The sequence below is a fragment of the Melospiza melodia genome, chromosome 1, assembly GCF_035770615.1.
Source record: "Melospiza melodia melodia isolate bMelMel2 chromosome 1, bMelMel2.pri, whole genome shotgun sequence".
Lineage (NCBI taxonomy): Eukaryota > Metazoa > Chordata > Aves > Passeriformes > Passerellidae > Melospiza > Melospiza melodia.
In genome coordinates, this window is record NC_086194.1 from 156,409,969 (window position 1) to 156,427,614 (window position 17,646).

At 40.2% G+C, this 17,646-nt stretch overlaps 1 protein-coding gene across 1 annotated transcript; it reads right to left on the minus strand.

The window, feature by feature from the left end:
* Positions 1 to 1,332: 1,332 nt before the first annotated feature.
* MAL2 (mal, T cell differentiation protein 2) lies at positions 1,333 to 12,131 on the minus strand. Its single transcript, XM_063173180.1, has 4 exons — positions 11,946 to 12,131; positions 9,669 to 9,839; positions 5,528 to 5,686; positions 1,333 to 3,196 (listed from the first exon to the last, which is right to left on the minus strand). Exons 1-4 carry the CDS (start codon positions 12,078 to 12,080, stop codon positions 3,116 to 3,118), a joined length of 546 nt encoding a protein of 181 aa, XP_063029250.1. The 5' UTR covers positions 12,081 to 12,131; the 3' UTR covers positions 1,333 to 3,115.
* Positions 12,132 to 17,646: the final 5,515 nt, after the last annotated feature.

Consider the following 17,646-nt stretch of genomic DNA (forward strand, 5'->3'; position numbering starts at 1 on the left):
TTTCACTTCTCTTTAGAAAGAGAGTAACTGCAATAACTGTTGCTTATCTCTGCACCCTTTGAAGGAAAGTCTGCTTTGAGGCTCCTTCTGCTTATTTACCAGCAGCTACCACACAGTGCTATCCAAAACACCATGAAATATTTTCTAAGAATAGGGACCTGCATGGTACCTTAGATAGTGCTGCACTGCAGCTTCACATCAAAAAGAGATGTTTGATGAAAACACAGGCATCAGGGGTCTTGTTCCTTTCACCTTAAATGAATTGAGATAAATAATCTCCCTCTCTCCCCCACACATGCCTTCCATTCTTTGATGAAGTCCAAGCTTGCATCCTTGAAGGTCATAGGCTTGGAGGAATTTTCTTACATGGAAGAAAGATTTTTTAGAACCAGCTTGCACATTTTCCCTGGAATACCTATCACAAGGATTACATATTACACCCATATCAGTATTTGCACACATCCAGCACGCACATACCATTCCTAAGTCACACCTACTTTTTAGCTCCCAGTATAAAGCAATAAAAAATTAACTACTGACTTTTTTCTTTTTCTTTTTGAAAGAACTGCTTATTCCAGTTTGACTGTTCATAGATCTTTCTCGAAGTACAGCAAAACTCTGTCCTTTCTAACACAAAAATTCTATTCTTTCAGTCCATTTTAGCTGTGAAAGCTGTTCTTCATTACTGTAGTTTTTACCTTTATCTCTTCTCTGTCCTTTGTTTGTCTTTGATACTTAAGAGGGAAAGTTCAGTCTTTCCTCACTATGCAAACATTTCCCATGCTACACTAACCACACTCTGCTATCTGGGCTTCCACAAGTAGATTAAGAGGCTTGAACAGCACTCACCAATCAAGGGTTTTACACCTCAGGTTTGATCTTGGAAGTTGGATATATATGCCAACCAAGCTTGGACAGCTCTTTAATTGACTCCATGTGAATGATTCATACCCTGTAGGTTTAAATATGCAAAACATTCAAGATCTGCCCTCCATGATCTCAGCTGGCTGCACAGACTGCAGCTGTGACATGCACAGTCTGTGGTGTGCAGGGCACAGAGAGGGTGCAGGGCACAGGAGAAACCAAAGTGAGGATCAGCATCTGTCTGAAACACTGTAATGTTGAAATGTTGACTTTACTCTTCGCACCAATATCCACACAGTGTCACATGGCAATGCAGCTGTGACACAAATTAAGTGTATGTGAAACCACCCCAATGAAACTGTGCCTTCTCATGAAATCTTAGCCTCAATTTTGTATGCATCAGGTGAGTCAAAGTACCAAGGTAGTTTTTTTGATACTTTCCAAAGACAAAATTAATAACCAGACTACTGCCATAAATATATTAAGTATCTTTAATGCTGCTTAGCATAAGTCTTTGTTATACACTTTCATCCATATACTCCAGTGTAAAGGTATTTTGTACAACACAAAATATTTTTAAAAGTATATGACTCTAGATAAAATGTTCACAAAAATTTTCAATGCAATGACAGAATTGGGGGAAAAAATCAGGCAGAGTACAAAATCTTAGAAAACAGATAAATGACAACATCCCATTGTAGTAATTCAGGATGACCAAGTGGTCCCATAGTCAGAAGGGTGCCACTCACTGCAGTGCCACCCACAAGAACCTGCCCTGGATCAGCAGGGCACTGCTGAGAGTGGCTGCCCCCCAGAGATCCTTGTACCTGACAAGTCTGAGAAAGTAGCCTCCCTGGCAGACACCCTTGTTGGCTCAAAGAGAGTGAGTAGGCCTGGGAATGAAGGAAATCCTGTCTTCCCATATGCAACCACTGCTGGTCTCTGCAGAATAATCAGGTGCACTGGCAAGATGTAGTGAACAAGATGCTTTACAAATGACAGGGAGCCTTTATTGTCCCAGCTTATCTTTTTGGCACTATTCACAAAAGCAAAAATTATTTACTAGCAAAATAACAAAAAGTTTCACCATGTGCAAAACAACATGAGTGTCAGGGAGCAGAGCACAATGCTATAGTTTAGTTTTGCTAAATCACTTTTCTGTATTTAATATTGCATGTCATCACACACCAGGATATTCAAGAGAGGCTCAATTAAACATCATTTGTGCGAAAAGCAAACTCCACAGTGGGTGGACCGCTTTGCAGCCCACTGCTTTCAGCAAGATGTTGTACAGGCATCTGTCCAAATGAGAACACCTTTACAACACTGCAGCTTTAGAATGCAACAAATAACACACTGCAAGAATTGAGGTCAGACATTATTCACTATTTGGTAACATTCCATTCAAATGATACTGACTCACATAATACCTAACAAATGCAGCACTTGAAGTAGCAAGAACAAAGCTGTACTCCGTCAAAGTTAAACAGTGCAAAAATTCCTGTTAAACAAAAATATACCATGTATATACACACACAACACAAATGCACTGTTTTGTTTTGTAGTATAAATAGATCTGATTAAGCTGAATTCCTAAAACTAATAAACAACTGATTGAAAATCCCAGTTTTCATCTAGCATGGAACACAGTAAGCTTTAAGGCTCAGGTGACCCTAACCAGACACAGCTATAAGAGAATATAAAAAGATTTCACTGGATGGTTTTTAAAAATATTTTCTCTGTACATCAAAGTTAATAACATATATATACTGAGTTGGAATTTCAGAGTCAGCTTGGGCTCTGATCATGCAAAGGGCAGCACACAGAACACCCATGGCTCTACCAGGAGCCCCAAGGCTCTGCCTGTGTGGAGTGCACGGTAACGAAGCGCTTAATCCCAGGGCTTAACAAGGGGGCAGCTTTTCAGCTGCTGGTGTAGTTAACATCTTGGCTTGGTTTCCATTTCTTCCTCTTCTGGTGTAGCACTGGAGTTCTGTTGTCTGCTAATGACATGTCTCTTTGTCCCTAAACTCTCTAATACCTTACAAAGAGTACACAGTAAAAGTAATTATCAGAAAGGGAAGAGATGGAAACTTTTTTTTTCGTTGAAGAAATCCTGATTAGGGGTTACTTGCATTTAAATCAGATTTTAAGCAGGAAAAAAAAAGTCTTTTTAGAATTAAATTTCAGTAAAACAGACAAGTAGCACTTAATTTGATCTGAAGTGGAACATGTGGGCATTAACCACTCTTCAGCTATTATTTAGCCTCCATCTCCTTAATGCCAGGGCTGTGCTGCAACCATAACAAATAGCTGTTGCAAAGGCAAAAATCTAGAGGAGGAGCAGAGAAAAAAAAAAAAATCAATCAATCACACATTGTTCTACAATATTTTTATATTCTAAAGTAATACAGGAACACAAGTGATTAAAAAGGTACCTCCCCCAATCAAAATGCTTAATAAGGTAGGATAGGTTTGGGATCCTCTGAAGTCTTCTCAGGAACTTCTTTGTAAAAATCCCATTTTACTACTACCTCATGTTACTACTTTTCACTTGCTTGAGCAGACATTTAGAAATAGAATAAGAAACGTGATTTCTGCATAAGTTATGGTGAAAGCAATTATGTGTACGTACACTGTGTATTTCAGTTCTCTTATCTAGGCTGATCAAACATCAATCTCAGATGTTTCCAACTGAATGCTTTTACCCCAGCAAACATCAAAGCAGAAATCCCTCTAAAGAGCAGAACTCTTTTACTAGCACAAAACCAGAAACAACTCCTATCTGGCCTTCTTGACCAGATACCCAGCCATTAGAACAACTTCCTAGGCAGTGCCAGGGAAGTTGCTCCTGCTCCAGAACTGAACTGGACAGATTTGAACTGAAGGTCATGCCACATTGAAAGTGAATATGTAATGTACACTCAACAGAAGATATGAGAAACCAAATTTCTGAGAAAACATTTCTCATATTGTCCAGTGATAACAATGAATTCTGTTTCTTTTAATATACCAATTCAGTCATCCTTTACATACAAGTGTTAATTTGACTAACTAAAGTTTTGAATAAATGCGACACCATAGAACCATATCCTGTTAAAATGAACATATATGTATTTCTATGCACGGTATATAAATGTCAACTTAAAAGACAGAATGTTAGCAATCTTTTTTCTATTTGTCATGTGGCTGACAACACTGTTTTAATTAAATATTTCAAAGATTCAAAATCTTTTTCTGTATGTTTTGACTTCCTAAATATTGACTTCTGCAAAAAATGCAAAGACTACATTTATCTCATTCACTGTTTTCCAGCTATTCTTAATTAAGATACTGAGGCAAGTTACAAAAGAATCTTCTCCTCCTCTATCTTGACAGGGATTTGAAGGGCTTGAACAACTGAATTCTCCCTTAAAAAAAATTAGTATGGAAGCAGGGAATGGTTTCTTGGAGTGCCCAGTATTCTGTCAGACAAAATGAGTGCAGAAACCATATATTCAGTGGGATCTGAACACACTAAACTAGGACTGAAGAGGTACACTTAGGGGTAGAATTTAAGATACTTGCTTAGTATGAAGACCCTCCCTTAGCTTAGGCACAGCTGGAACACCACTGCTGTCCTTGTGCCACATGGTCACCCAGGGATCAGATGTGTTACAGGCAGGGGGGTGACGTGAGGAACTCTGACATTGGGACCCTGACACACCCACTTCACCTCCTCAGGGCCTGCCTTGCCAAAGCTAAAGGCTCTTCCTTTCTCTTCTGCTCTTGCAGAGAGTGTGAACCTTACACCTTCAGTTCATCTGTTTTTATCTAAAGATGAACTCGAAGTGCTTACTGTGCTAAAGCTACGGTGCACAGTTTTAAGGACAAGAGATAACCACAGAGGGTTTAGAAGCTTAATAAATATATACAGTTCCCTGGTATGAAAGTCTCTGGATAAAAAATTAAGAGCAGTGGTTTCAGTTCTGTAAGTTAAGCCTGACACACCTCTACTCATCCCTGAAGAGTCCAGCCAGGATAAAACTAAATCCTGATATATTTTCTGATTCAGCTATGGACACCCACATCACTAAACACATTGATTCAGTGATGATGCAACTACAGTGAGAAAAATGTATTCTGGGCTTAGGCTACCAAGAAAAGCTCTCTAATGATTGCAGTAAGAGACACCAGGACCCTGATGTAGTAGGCACATATGGGAGATTCACAAAGATCTAGTCCATTTTTTTTTATCTCCATGGCATGGTCAGCACTATCTAAATGGTATAAAAAAAGCAATTTTGAGCACAGGTGTAAATTTCATACCTGATCCTCTGATAAAGGCTCAGTTGTTCTTTTTCTTTTAATAACCAAACCTGTTTTTACAAAATACCTTGTCTAAAAATTATAAGCTGTAGTGATCATATATTTAAAACACTACAGTGAAGAGTATGAACCCTACACTATACTGAAGAATAAGCAGCTATCCAAAACCATTAGCTTATACCAATATTTTTGCATATTTCTTGTTAGACACTACTTGCTGCTGTCAAAGGCAATTCTTTCTCTCACAGCTCCTCTTTCAATTCCAGTTTGCTGTTAAATTCCCAAGCTGAATGGCTGGCTACAAGTGCTTGCTACAGACCTGTGCTCCCCTGGTACAAACACACAGAACACATACCGAGGCTGCTATGCTTATGTTATATTCACGGCCACTCAGAATCGTCTCTTGTGTGGTGGAGTTGAATTTGCGGGGAAAGTAATGCAGAGATGTCGTCGCTGCTTGCAGTAGGAATGCTCCAAAATAAAAGACAAAAGTAGCCCCATGGAAAATAAAATCCTAAAAAGCAAATAACAGAATCAGTCTGAGCTCCAATACATGTCTAATTCTTCTCATCTCAATACAAATGAAAACACTGAAACATGAAACAAGAACTGATAACACTAACTTGAGATAAGCAGTGTTAACCTGGACATGTTTTCACAGCTTCTTGTAATTATAAGCAACTCACTAACATTATTAGTGATAAAGGGTTCTCCCTCTCCCCAAATCTTATATTCTTTCAAATTAAGAGGCACCTGCTCATCTTTATATACACATGCTGACATTTTAGACCACCTTAAAGTTTGTGGAGTTTACAGAAATCTCCCTTCAGACAGATAAAAAAGAAGACATACACAGGCCAACTTGGTCACAATTCAAGCAGTACAATACAGTCTTGCAATCCCATAAGACCCTTCTCAGCTATAATCAAAGCTTCAAAGATCTTCCTTCCATGCTTAAATTTTGCTTCTCTAAATGCCCAGAAACAATTCAGCTTTAACACAACTAAAATGTCCAATGTCCCAATACAATGAAATTCAAGAATTGAGGTATTTCCACAACTCTCTCTGACTTGGCTCTACCCAATAGTAAGCAACCTGACAGTTCTTTGTGATATTGTGGAATAAAAAGTCTAAGACTTGTGCAGACAGGTTTTAGGATTTACTTCAAATATGCTTCTCTCCTGGCCTTCTCCAGGAAACTCCCTCCTCTGTGATGAATGCTAACTGAATGTAAGGTTTAAACACCTAACTTCCATTTCTGGGTTTCATTACTGACACACATAAAAAAGGTCTGGTGCCTTTGCAGGCCCTAGTTCAGAGCCCAGTGTTCCAGCAGCAAGATGTAAGGCATGTTCCAGTACAGTTTAAAATGTCTAAAGTATTCCTCCAACATCTCCTTCTGTTATTCAGTCTGAAAAGCTGACATTTGCACTGCACTCAATTTTTGATCCATACAACATATACTTTGTGCCTATACCTGTGAAGGTCTGCAAAAGCCACAGAGACAATATTTAAAATATATGCAAGTATATGTATGCTTTATGATACATGTGATATGCAGTCTAACTCCAGTACTAATGAGTTCTTGATGAACTTTAGCTTCACTTGAGTGCAACAGACTATCAGTATGCCTGGAGTGAGAAGCCAGGACATCTTGTGTGTGTCCAGCAGACAGCACTCTTCTGCACTAGAAATTACTGTGAGACATCCTCACCTGCTGCCTGCCTGAGAGCAGGGAGAATGTGCTGCACTACCCTGTCCACAGAAATGCATTTTCTCCAGAGATGGGAGATTTCCTTTTCATTGAAAGAATCTTCTTTTCAAACTCATTACTTGTTCTGTATTTGATTGCAGCTAAAGCTGCTTCAAGCACACCCTAGTCAGTTTTGATTAGTAATGATATAAGCTGCTACTACAGTTCCCCATTCCACTCAGATCAGGAATGACTGCATACAGGAGAGATATTTTTCAGGAGAGACTCTTTCATCTCCTTCATTCTCCTGCCTAACCCTCTAATTTCCTTCTCCTGGCAGCAATTATAGTGAAGCTCTGTAGCATCAGTAAGGTTTCCCATTTACATGGTTATGGTTTCTGTGACCAAAATCCCTAAGACCTTATGAGGGACCTTTTTTTGGGTTTTAGTAATTGTTATCATAGTGCCTAACTCCCACACTTGTATAATCATTGAAACCTCAAACAAAGTGCATGCAAAAACACTATCAGAGCAGCATGATAATTTAGTTCACATCTAATTTTGTAAATGAGTGTGAGCTATGAGTCAGGCTGTAAAGGGCAGTACTTGTCATACCATCTGGTTTAATACACGGATGTACTGAGCAATGCAGCTCCATAAGGTCCATCTTTTCCAGTGTGTACCATCTTATTTTTTAAAATATCTCTATTAGTATAAGCAGATATACTTACAATGTAAGGTATTACTAAATCCTGGACTGCATTTATAGTAACAAAAATAGTTTTACTATTTCCAGTAACTAATTATTTATTTGCAACAGAAGGTAAAAAAACCCCAACTTGTCACAGACACAAACTAAAGAGTTTAGTGTCAACAAGTTACAAAACATTTGGGTACCTGAAAATAGTGGTAAAGTGTCTTATTTTTGTTGACAGGTGGAAGGCGCTGGGTTTCAGCTGCCAAGTTAGACATAAAATTATTCCCTCTGCATTCCCTCTGACTGAGTTCTGTCAGCTTTTTTTAAAGTCACAAACGTAGTTTGTATATAAGTCATGTATACATTTCCTGATATAGAAAATTTTCCAGCAAATTATTAAATACAAGGACAAAATAAACTTTACAACAAACTGCCAGCATCAAGTAGCCAATACGTAACACACACACACAATTGTTATAAGTTGAAATTTGTATAGGATTTTCAGTCTAAGGCTTTGTCCTTACCCAGCAACTCTAAAATAGATGCACGACTGCAAACTGGCAAACAGTTTCAATGAAACCCAGGACACTATTAATTTACTTTAGTTATGCTCAAGGGCTTTGTTGCATCATAATTCGTGAGGATGTTGCAGCATAAATCCCTGTAAAGGTCTCTGTGATTGTAACTGATTATTAGCCTAATTACTGCCTGTATTGTGCTGGAAAGCTGATGCTGTATGTATGTTTATTCACTATCAAAGTGCTACAGTTTGTTTTCTAATAGAATCCAGTCTATTAGCACTGATGTGCTTTGATTTATCAGAGCTCCAAACTCATAAGCTTTATGATTTGCTTTAAAGAACTTTTCTTTTAAGGGCCTATCCATAAATTACCTGAACAGATAAATATCCACATTGGAATTGCATACTGAAGCATGCAATTCCAGCTATGACCAAGGGAAATGTCAATAGGAAAACTAAGCTCCCCAGGAGCAAAGTGAAGCTGATCAGCAGTTACAGGCAGACATACTTCAATGGTTTAGAAGTTGCAATCCTTTTGGAAGAATATTTTTTGAAAATTAAAAATTCCGATCACAGTTATGCCACTTCTTACAATTCACTTCCAGTAATATAAGAGAGTGCGATATAATCTCATGCTTAACTACTTGAGTATTAAAAACTCAAAGTAAAACACAATTAACAGTCACAAAGGAGCATGTAAATTAACAGTCAATAACCTGAGGCATCCATGTTTTTGGCAAAAACTAATACAAAAAACTTCCCTTTTTCAAGAGGAAGTTATAGTCTGAGAACTACTGGCACAAACCATGACAATAAATTACAGCAAGATTCAGGCTCGTTTTCAAAATTCTCAAAATTCACTGTCTTCAAAATCTCAGCAAAGAATACTTATATCTGTAGTCTCACCAAGGTCCCTCTAAGAAAGATGAAGACATTAAGTCTCCTAATAAGATGTTATGATAAATCATAGCACAAGTTATGATGTCTTTTACCACCTAAGGTCCAATAGCCACTCACCATTGCTACCTTAGCTTTGAGGAATTGACCCAAAAGTCACCAGTAGACTTTCTTAGGAACTGGAGGGGACCTTCTGGGTGCTGAAGTCCAGTCTGTGCTATCTCAGACAACCACATCACACAGTATATTCACAAATGCATCCTTTCCTTTATAATATTTGATATATCTTTCTATATCCCATTATTCACAAGGTGTTACTACCACTTCTCAAATAATCAGAAAGTATTTTCTGATTTCCGGTGTACAATAATTCCTGGCCATTTAAACCAATTTCTTGTCATGCAATGTTAAGTTATTCCTCTTCCTGCTGCTCATACATTTTATGTGCTCAGAGAGGACAAGTGTACTCCTTCAAACAGTTTCAAAAGCTCCTTCAGCCTCCATCATAAAACAGTTTCCTCTGCCACCTTTGTAACCCTATTCTTTCTTTTCCTGGTTTTGAATTCCTGTTTGAAAAACTCTGTGCTGAAGCAGAAAGCCAAGTGTTAAGACTTAGGATCAACAATTCTCATTAAATAGTTTTCAGTTTATAAAACAAATGGAATCCTTAAATAAAGAAAAGATCTCACCGCCTGGTTCCAGTTGACAGCAATTCTATTTGCATAACCAAAGAGGAACACAGAGAGGAACACAATGGAGAGGCACCATGCTGTCACTGCCACAAACATCACCCATCCCTGCAGCAGTGGCAGTGGAATCTGGGTAGAGGCGACCAAAATCCAGACTATTGTTCCAAACACCTGCAAGGAAAGGAATACAGAGAATAAACTGGATAACTTTTACTCAGTCCTTTCTGCCTAAGAACTGATATCACACTTTACATGTCATCAGATGACTCTTAGGAACCAAGAGGAAACACTTCAAAAGTACTCAGAGAGACCAAGTCCTCCTCTCAGAAATGATAGGCACTAAGTGGTGAAAAGACAAAGCTACTCTGAAATTCCTAAATGCTCTTAAAATAGTCTTGAAAATGGGATTTACAAACCCAGGTGACTTGTGTGCTGCTGCTGCTGCTGAAAATTTTACCCTCGCTGTAATTTTGAGCAATATAGAAGAAGTGTGAAAACACAGTTCACACATACCACACATCTCTCTATATATACACAAATTAGCACAAAAAGGATGTACTTCTACTACTCTGGATTCAATCTCATACTGTTTTGCTTTGTAGTCCTAATCAGATGAGATACAGAAAGGACATAAAAAGACACTCATTTTTTCAATGTATTTGTAATACTAAGCTAAAAGAGGACACAAAGTACTAAAGCAAAAGAAAAAACTACAATACAGAATAAAGTGAGTTGTAAACTATGCTGTAAAGACTAGAAAAATATAGAGATTTCCAGACTCATCATAACTTGAAGAAGAATTCAGCAGTGCCAATTTTCATTTCAGCAGACTCCTCACAGCAAATGAGTGTAGGGATGCTGTGCTAGGGATGGCTTGATGGAGAATTTACATACTCTAAGGCTTCCCTTAACTCTTGGCCTAAAGAATGCTACTATTTCTTCCTGAAAATCCTGCCTCTTAAAAAAAAGGATAAATAGATTACAATTATGCTTCAATCCAAGTATGTTTGTTTATCACAGAATCTTTCTGAACTTCTGAATCCAACCTGTTGAATAGTGTCAACTAAAATCTATTTCCAACCACAAGTTACTGCTTTCCTGTTTAAATTCTACAGATTTACAAACCAGGAAGTCAGAGGTTACATTTTCAGATTCAGAGAGCTCTCTTTTGTATCACGGTTGGATAAGAGATACCTTTCAAAAGATGCCTGCTATAAAATTAGCTGGTTCCTCTCTGGCGTTACACTGCAGCAGCACATATGTAAAGATGCATTGCTAATCTCAGTTCAAAGCTCCCATGGGTTTATGTACTACTGTTCAAGTTGTTCTCTAGGGTTCCCTTTTTAGCTGTGTAGAACCAAACTTTCTCTAGTTTCACAAGACTGCAGGTGCAAGTCTGTTACTTGGTGACCAGAGAGTGATGGGCAGTGAGGAAGCAAAAGGGATAGCACAAAGTGTCTGTTAAACAAAAAACAGAGACACATGAAATGTTTTCAGTATTTTGAATGTGCAAACTTGCAGGGTTCCTTAAAAATACATTTAGAACTGTATTAGAGAGACTGCTAATCTCAGCAGCCACTGCTGTGCTGTTTCCTGACACGACACCTGTCCACTACAGCCTGGCTGTCAGATGCACAACTGGTTGGCCAACCGAATTAACCTTTTGTCCCTGCTGCCTCCGGGCCTGGTTTAGTGCCCGGACTTGTGTTTCGAGTTTCGACTTGTTCCTTGCTCAGGTACAATCTTACAGCTTGTGAGGTGGGATACAGCTTACAGGCTGCGACCCAAGCAGTATTCTGCTCTGATCATAAGACAAAAATTAAATTAATAAAGTCAGATGAGTTATACCAAGCTTTTTTGGTTTTTATCTCCCACTAATCAGTGGCACTACAGAGCATGATATCCAACCTCAGCTCAAAGGTCCTCAGCCCTGCGTACACCAGCGAGGTCTAACACACACATGACATTGAACACACTTGTAGGAGTCTGTAGAGGACGCGAAACACGCGCAGACACAGCCCGGTATAACTCTCCGTGGTGTCTTTTTGGGCCGGGGGAAGAGCGCGGCTCAAAGCCCTCGGCAGCTCCAGCAGCCCCGCGAACCCATCAGTGTGCGGGGCCGCGGAGCCCGGCCCGAGGGGCCGCAGCCGCAGAGCCCCGGCCCAGCCCCGGCCCAGCCCCGGCGCGGCCGCGGCCCCACACCTGCCCCGCTCACAAAATGGCAGGTGAGCACACGGGCAGGCCCGCGGCCGCTCCCACCCGGCCCCTCGCACTCACGATCTCCAGGAAGATGACGGCTCCCGAGAAGGTGCGCAGGATCTCCAGGCCGGAGGGCAGCGTGACCCGCGGAGGCGGGAAGTAGGGAGCGGGGTTGGGAGGCGGCGGCATGGACGAGGCTCCCCTGGGTAACATGTTGCTGCGGCGGCGGCGGCTGTGCCCAGCGCGGCCAGGTGGGCGAGCGGGGAGCGCTGAGGGCGGGCGCAGGTGCGGGCGGGCCGGGCCGCGCCTCCCCTGCCCGGCCCGGCGCCGGCACCGCCCCGCAGCCGCCGCGCCTGGCCCGGGGCCGGGCACCGGGGCTGGGAGCGGGGCTGGGAGCGGGCCGGCTCCGGCCGCTGCCTCTCGGCTTCGCCAGGAGCGCGGCGCTCCGCATTCACGAGTCCTGAATCAGGCCGGCCGGACTCGGGGCGTGATTTCCTAATGCCGGTTTGCAAAAGGTTGTTATTTACCTTCTGGTTACGGATATTTGGGCTTGGAAGTTGCGTGGTTGCACTTTTTGTGTTTATTAAAGGAGCCTACTATGTTATCCATTCAAAATATTGAAAATGTTTCATTTGTATCTTCTTTTTGTTCATTCTGGCTCAGCTGTGCACCGCTGCTTAAAAGTAGTAGAAAATGTTTGTAAAAGTTTGGGGTAGAGAAAGGTACACATTCACCAGCCAATTTATAATAAATTTCTTTTCTTTTGCTTCTTTGTATAAGCATCTTCTCCAGATGAAGGATATGTCATCCAGCAACGTTACACATATTTCTCCTGTCGTGACTTAGGCTGAGCTGTCCTGCCTCTGGAATGACCAAGACTGAGTTTCACCCAGTGTTTATCCCCCACACGTACAGCTGCGACTTTAGAGATAGTTTCATGCAAGTATGTGTATCTGCTCTGGAAGTTGAACTAGCTTGGGCATGAACATTATATTCCTTTATTTTTGGATGCATGATGTGTCTCGGATATGTTTTTATGATGACAAGAAATGCCACATCCTGAGATGCCTGTTATCCCCACCCCATCCAAGCCCTGGGTAGAGAGCAGTTGGCTCCATAAAACAGGACTCATCTGTGTTTCTGACATACCATTCTGTACATAAATAGGATTGTGATGTTTTCAATATGCATTAATAACTGCTTGGCTTTGAAATCATGGCTTCTAAAGGAGGAACAAGCAAAAGTTTGCATTCTTTCTTGTGCTCTGTCTTCATCCCTATGCCTCTTGTAGCTGGATGTCTCTTGAACTCTTAAGTAGGAGATGTGGGATTGAACACCCATTAGGCTGAAGAAAGCACTAAGCCCAGCCTCCCCTCTTTTCTGAGTGCATTACCCCCATCACTTATCCAATGAGATAAAATATTATCTTCTAGACCTATTTAAAAAATTAACCTTGTGTCCCATCCTTTTATCTTCAGGAAAATACTTAAGGCGTTGGAAGTGCATGCCTACAGGACCTGGTTTGGGTGTGTTTTGGAAAGGAATGGGGTTCATACTTGTGCCTTCTTTTTGGGCTTGCATTCTGGAGACCAGATGTCAAAATAATGTCACAGTCTGGCCCTAAATCTGTTAAGACTGCCCTGCAGAGGGAGAGGTCTGAGTGGGTGGAAAACGGTTGGTTTATGATTCAGAACAAGAAATGTGATTGTCCTTATCTTACAAAAAGGAAGTACAAATAATGCTTGGTCATAAACATTTCCAGTGTTACTATCCAGCTGCATAGTTAATCTGTGTGAACTCCAGCAGTACTGGATTTTACTAATGATTGCATACCATGTGCAGTCACTGTTTCTTGCTTGTAAATGCCATTTCTTTTTACCTGGACATTCCTTATAACACTTATTTTATTGAAATTTAGTCGAAATTTCTTAGAAATTTTGACAAAAAAGTTCAAATTTAACTTTCACAACTAGGTATAGATCCACTGAGTAGATTTTTGGCTGTGCTTTTTCCTAAATTCTAATAATTTAAATTAAAGTGGCTGTTTAAATTATTTTTGTTGTGTTCAGGCAAGGTGTGCTACAGTGCCATGTGGGATTGCTTTTATACTGATTCATGTACTGTTTGAGTCTTTAAAGAACCAGATTTTTTAAGCTATTAATGTCAGGATTGCATTTTCAAGTTTCCACACAAAAGCATATGTTTGTGTTGAACTGCTTTTTAATAGCATTTTTGTGTAACTGAATTGCATCTTGGCATGTTACAAGGTAAACTAATGATGCAGCTTCCAGTCCACCAAAGTCAACAAGTAGACAGAAGTATATTGATTCACTGTGTGTAGGAAAGTCTGTCCATACAACCACAAGGACTAAAAACTGCTCATAAATGGCTGTAAAAAGCTCTTTCCCCTTCATGTTCTTATGGTTATGGCAGTCAGTGTAAAGGAGGCATTGTCACAGAACTACTAAACCGGTTGCTATCAATTTTAGATTATGAAAAATAATTGATTATTTAATTCCACATATAGTGATTTGCATATTATATATAGAACTGAAAATATATTTTTTGGAATGCTGTAATTCTCCTCCAGGTGACCAACAATTAGAATAATGCAGTAAGTTATGAAAATCTGTAGTCAGCTATAATAAAAGATAAATCAGTATTTTGAAAAAACATATCCATCATACTGGATATGAAAATTACACTCAGACTACCTTTTGTGATGTATGGTATGATACTTCTGGAAGAGCTGAATATTAGTGAGGATAATAGAATAATAGGTGAAAGTAATGTCAATTTCAGAATTCGTGGTCCTTAACACCTTATCAGAGTCTGTTATCAGAAGCACTTCAGGAAGAGATGTAATCTCATGTCCTGTTTTACAGTGTGCACAAGGGTGGTCTGCCAAAGTGGTCAAAGGGATGGAAAATACAAACCAAATAAATGATAGTAACCCTATTCTCCTGTGGCTCTGTTTATGCACAAGCAGATTTCTCCAAGGCAGAGTGGAGCTAAGCAAGGTTTTCCAGACAGGATCTGCTTCTTTCTTCCGGTTACTTTCTTGTTCTGGAGGAAGTTGCTCCCAAAAGTCATCTGTGTTTCTTTTAGATTTGCAAAGCTGTTTTTTCTTAAAATGGAATGTAAACTCTCCTAATCCTATAGTTAGTTACATATCAAAAATAGAAAGCCTGGAGCTGATCATGCAAAACAAGCTTTTTGTTTATGGATGAAATAATTTAACATGCTCCTGGAAATTGCATGTAGGATTCTAATCTCATACTGGTACAAACTCTGGAGTCATTCCCCTTTAGCCAGTGAAATTAAATAGGCATAAAACTGGTTTGCATAAGATGAGTGATAAGGAAAGCCTTTAGCATCATTTGTGTAGTGTATTTACTCAGAGGTAACAGAACTGCAGGGTCATGGTTGTACCTATGCATATTATGAATTAATGTGCAAATACCACCACATTGTTGAGGTTTCTTGGGAGGCAGTGCAACAGTTTTAGATTTTTTAACAAGCAGGGCCACACTTGTGAATTCATGCTGCTCCTTGTTTCGTTACACTGAAATGTCTCACTTCATCCAGTTAAACTGAGCTTGGGATGTGTGCTGAGGAGAGGAAGTGAAGATAAATGTGCCTGCCCCCTGTTTGGTCCACCAGTGCCAGGGATAGCTGGTTACCAAACCAGTCCCTGGGGCACCTTCAAGCAGCCTCAGAGCTGCTCTCTGCTGTGTTTTCTGGCTGGCTCATAGGGCTGTGGTGGTACTTCAGACATGGCCTCTTCCTGCAGCAGTGTCTTTTGTGCCCAGAGCTGTGGGATGGAAGGCACTGACCTGTCTGCCTTGGCTCTCAGGGTACCCTTTAAAGCAGGGAAGCCTTTTCTGGCTGGTTAGGGGTGTTTGAGGCTCCCTTCACACAGGCACCACACAGCTGGAGGCTGGCACGCAGCCAGGGACCCTCCTGGTGTCAGGGAGGTCAGGCTGAGGTTCCTCACCTGTTCTCATAACGTTGTTTCCATGTTCCTGAGCTTACCAGCACTTCATTTTTGACTTGGTGCACTGATGCTCTCTAGCAATACAGTATAAGGTTCCAAGGGACAATTTTTGTTTTATTTACTTTGAGAAATTCCTTTTAGATGTGTGAGAGTGCAGCAAAGGTAAAAATGCAGAATCTCATCATAGCACAGAGGGAGATCCTGACCTGAGATGGTGCAGGAGGCAAGGTGGGTAGAGAGGGACATGGCAGAGCAAAGCCAGGTTACCTAATGGGAAAATGTCTCAAGAAGTCAGTGTTCTGCTCTTGGCATAGGTGAGGCAGCAGGAAAAATTATTTGCATGGATTGTCCTCAGAAGAGAGTGTAAAAGTCTCTGAGGTAAAAACTGGGAGCATGATATTGTTGGAGATGAGGGATAAGTAAATAGCACTGGTTGGTTTTGACAGAATTGCCTAGGGAAAACAGTGGATAGACTGCTCAGTAGCAATACTTTTTTTTCCTGTCCCTTTCCAGCTTCATGGTATAAACGAGGACCAGTTCAGCTGGTTGCAGAGGGGCTGAAGGAGGATGTGCCAAGTGCTGCCATTGCAGGATGCAGCACAGACCTGTGCCATTGGTACTGCCGGTACCGTGGGCCTCTTCTCACCCTGGCAGCACTCAAGACTTGATGCAGTAACCTTTGCTCATAATGTGTTGGCCTCTGATCTTATCTCTCTTTGGGCAGCAGTAGGTATCCATTGTTTTCATGAACTATCAGTGCTTCAGGAAGTCACTTTTTTCTTCAGTTGCAGTTTGTTTGCCTTTTGGGGACTGTTTGTTTTATTGAGCAAATTCCTGGCTAAAAATCCACTAGAAGGCAAAGGATAATTAGGCAAAAGACAATGGTGGCTTTATTTTGTGATGACTAAATTCAGGAAGGAGAAGCATGGAGACATTAAAATATGATTGTATAAAAAATCACTGTAGTGGTTTGAAATGGCATAAAAATGCAGCTGCAAAAGGACTGAGTTTATAGATTTCAAAGCACTCTGAGATTATTTATTTGAAATAAAAAGGATTTATCAGTGTTACAATGTATACACATAATTAGGACTTACCTGATGACTGTTAGTGGGATGGTGAAGAGCTCTTTGAATGTAGGTATAGGCATCTCTAAGGGAATTATAAGTTACTTCTATATTTTTAGTTAGTTTCAGTTTGCTTAAAACAGCAGGGTCTTATTCTAAAGACATCTGTTGTTACTAACAGTAACTACTGGAGTTATAAGGCTGAGAGGGAGCTCTTCAGCTGCTCAATCACTGGCAGACCTATAATCCTTTTACTGACTATGCATCATTTCAAAACTGTCTCCAAGCATCCACGTGCCTCTGGTGTTCACAAAATTAATTAATTTCAGTATTAACAGAAGAGTTCAAAATTAAACACAAAAATTATGAGTCAAATACACTGCCACATTCTACCTTCTTTATGGAATGCACAGTACATGGACATTTTTACTCTTTTAAATGATAGATGGAAATTGGGATTTTTCTTTCAGATAAGAAATGCTGATACAGCTTCTAGAAACCTTCAGGTGGTCTGAGCTGTGCTTCTGCATCTTTAGACACTGTGTTACTGTTTCCATATTAATTAAAGGGAAAAATGAAATGATCACAGTTGTTTGTTTGTATTGAAATAATATTGATTTAGTTATAAAATTGAAATTGTTCATAAAGAGTTGTGTTGTTGTTCTTATGTGTAGGTGATTTTAGGGATATTGGTACCTGCAGTGTAATTTTCTTG

Coding starts and splice junctions, on each gene's coding strand:
- MAL2 (XM_063173180.1), bottom strand. CDS start 12,080: ATGTTACCCAGGGGAGCCTCGTCCATGCCGCCGCCTCCCAACCCCGCT. Junction 5,687..9,668: donor CTGTCAACTGGAACCAGGCG/GTGAGATCTTTT, acceptor TTTGCTTTTTAG/GATTTTATTTTCCATGGGGC. Junction 3,197..5,527: donor ACATAAGCATAGCAGCCTCG/GTATGTGTTCTG, acceptor CTCCTCCTCTAG/ATTTTTGCCTTTGCAACAGC.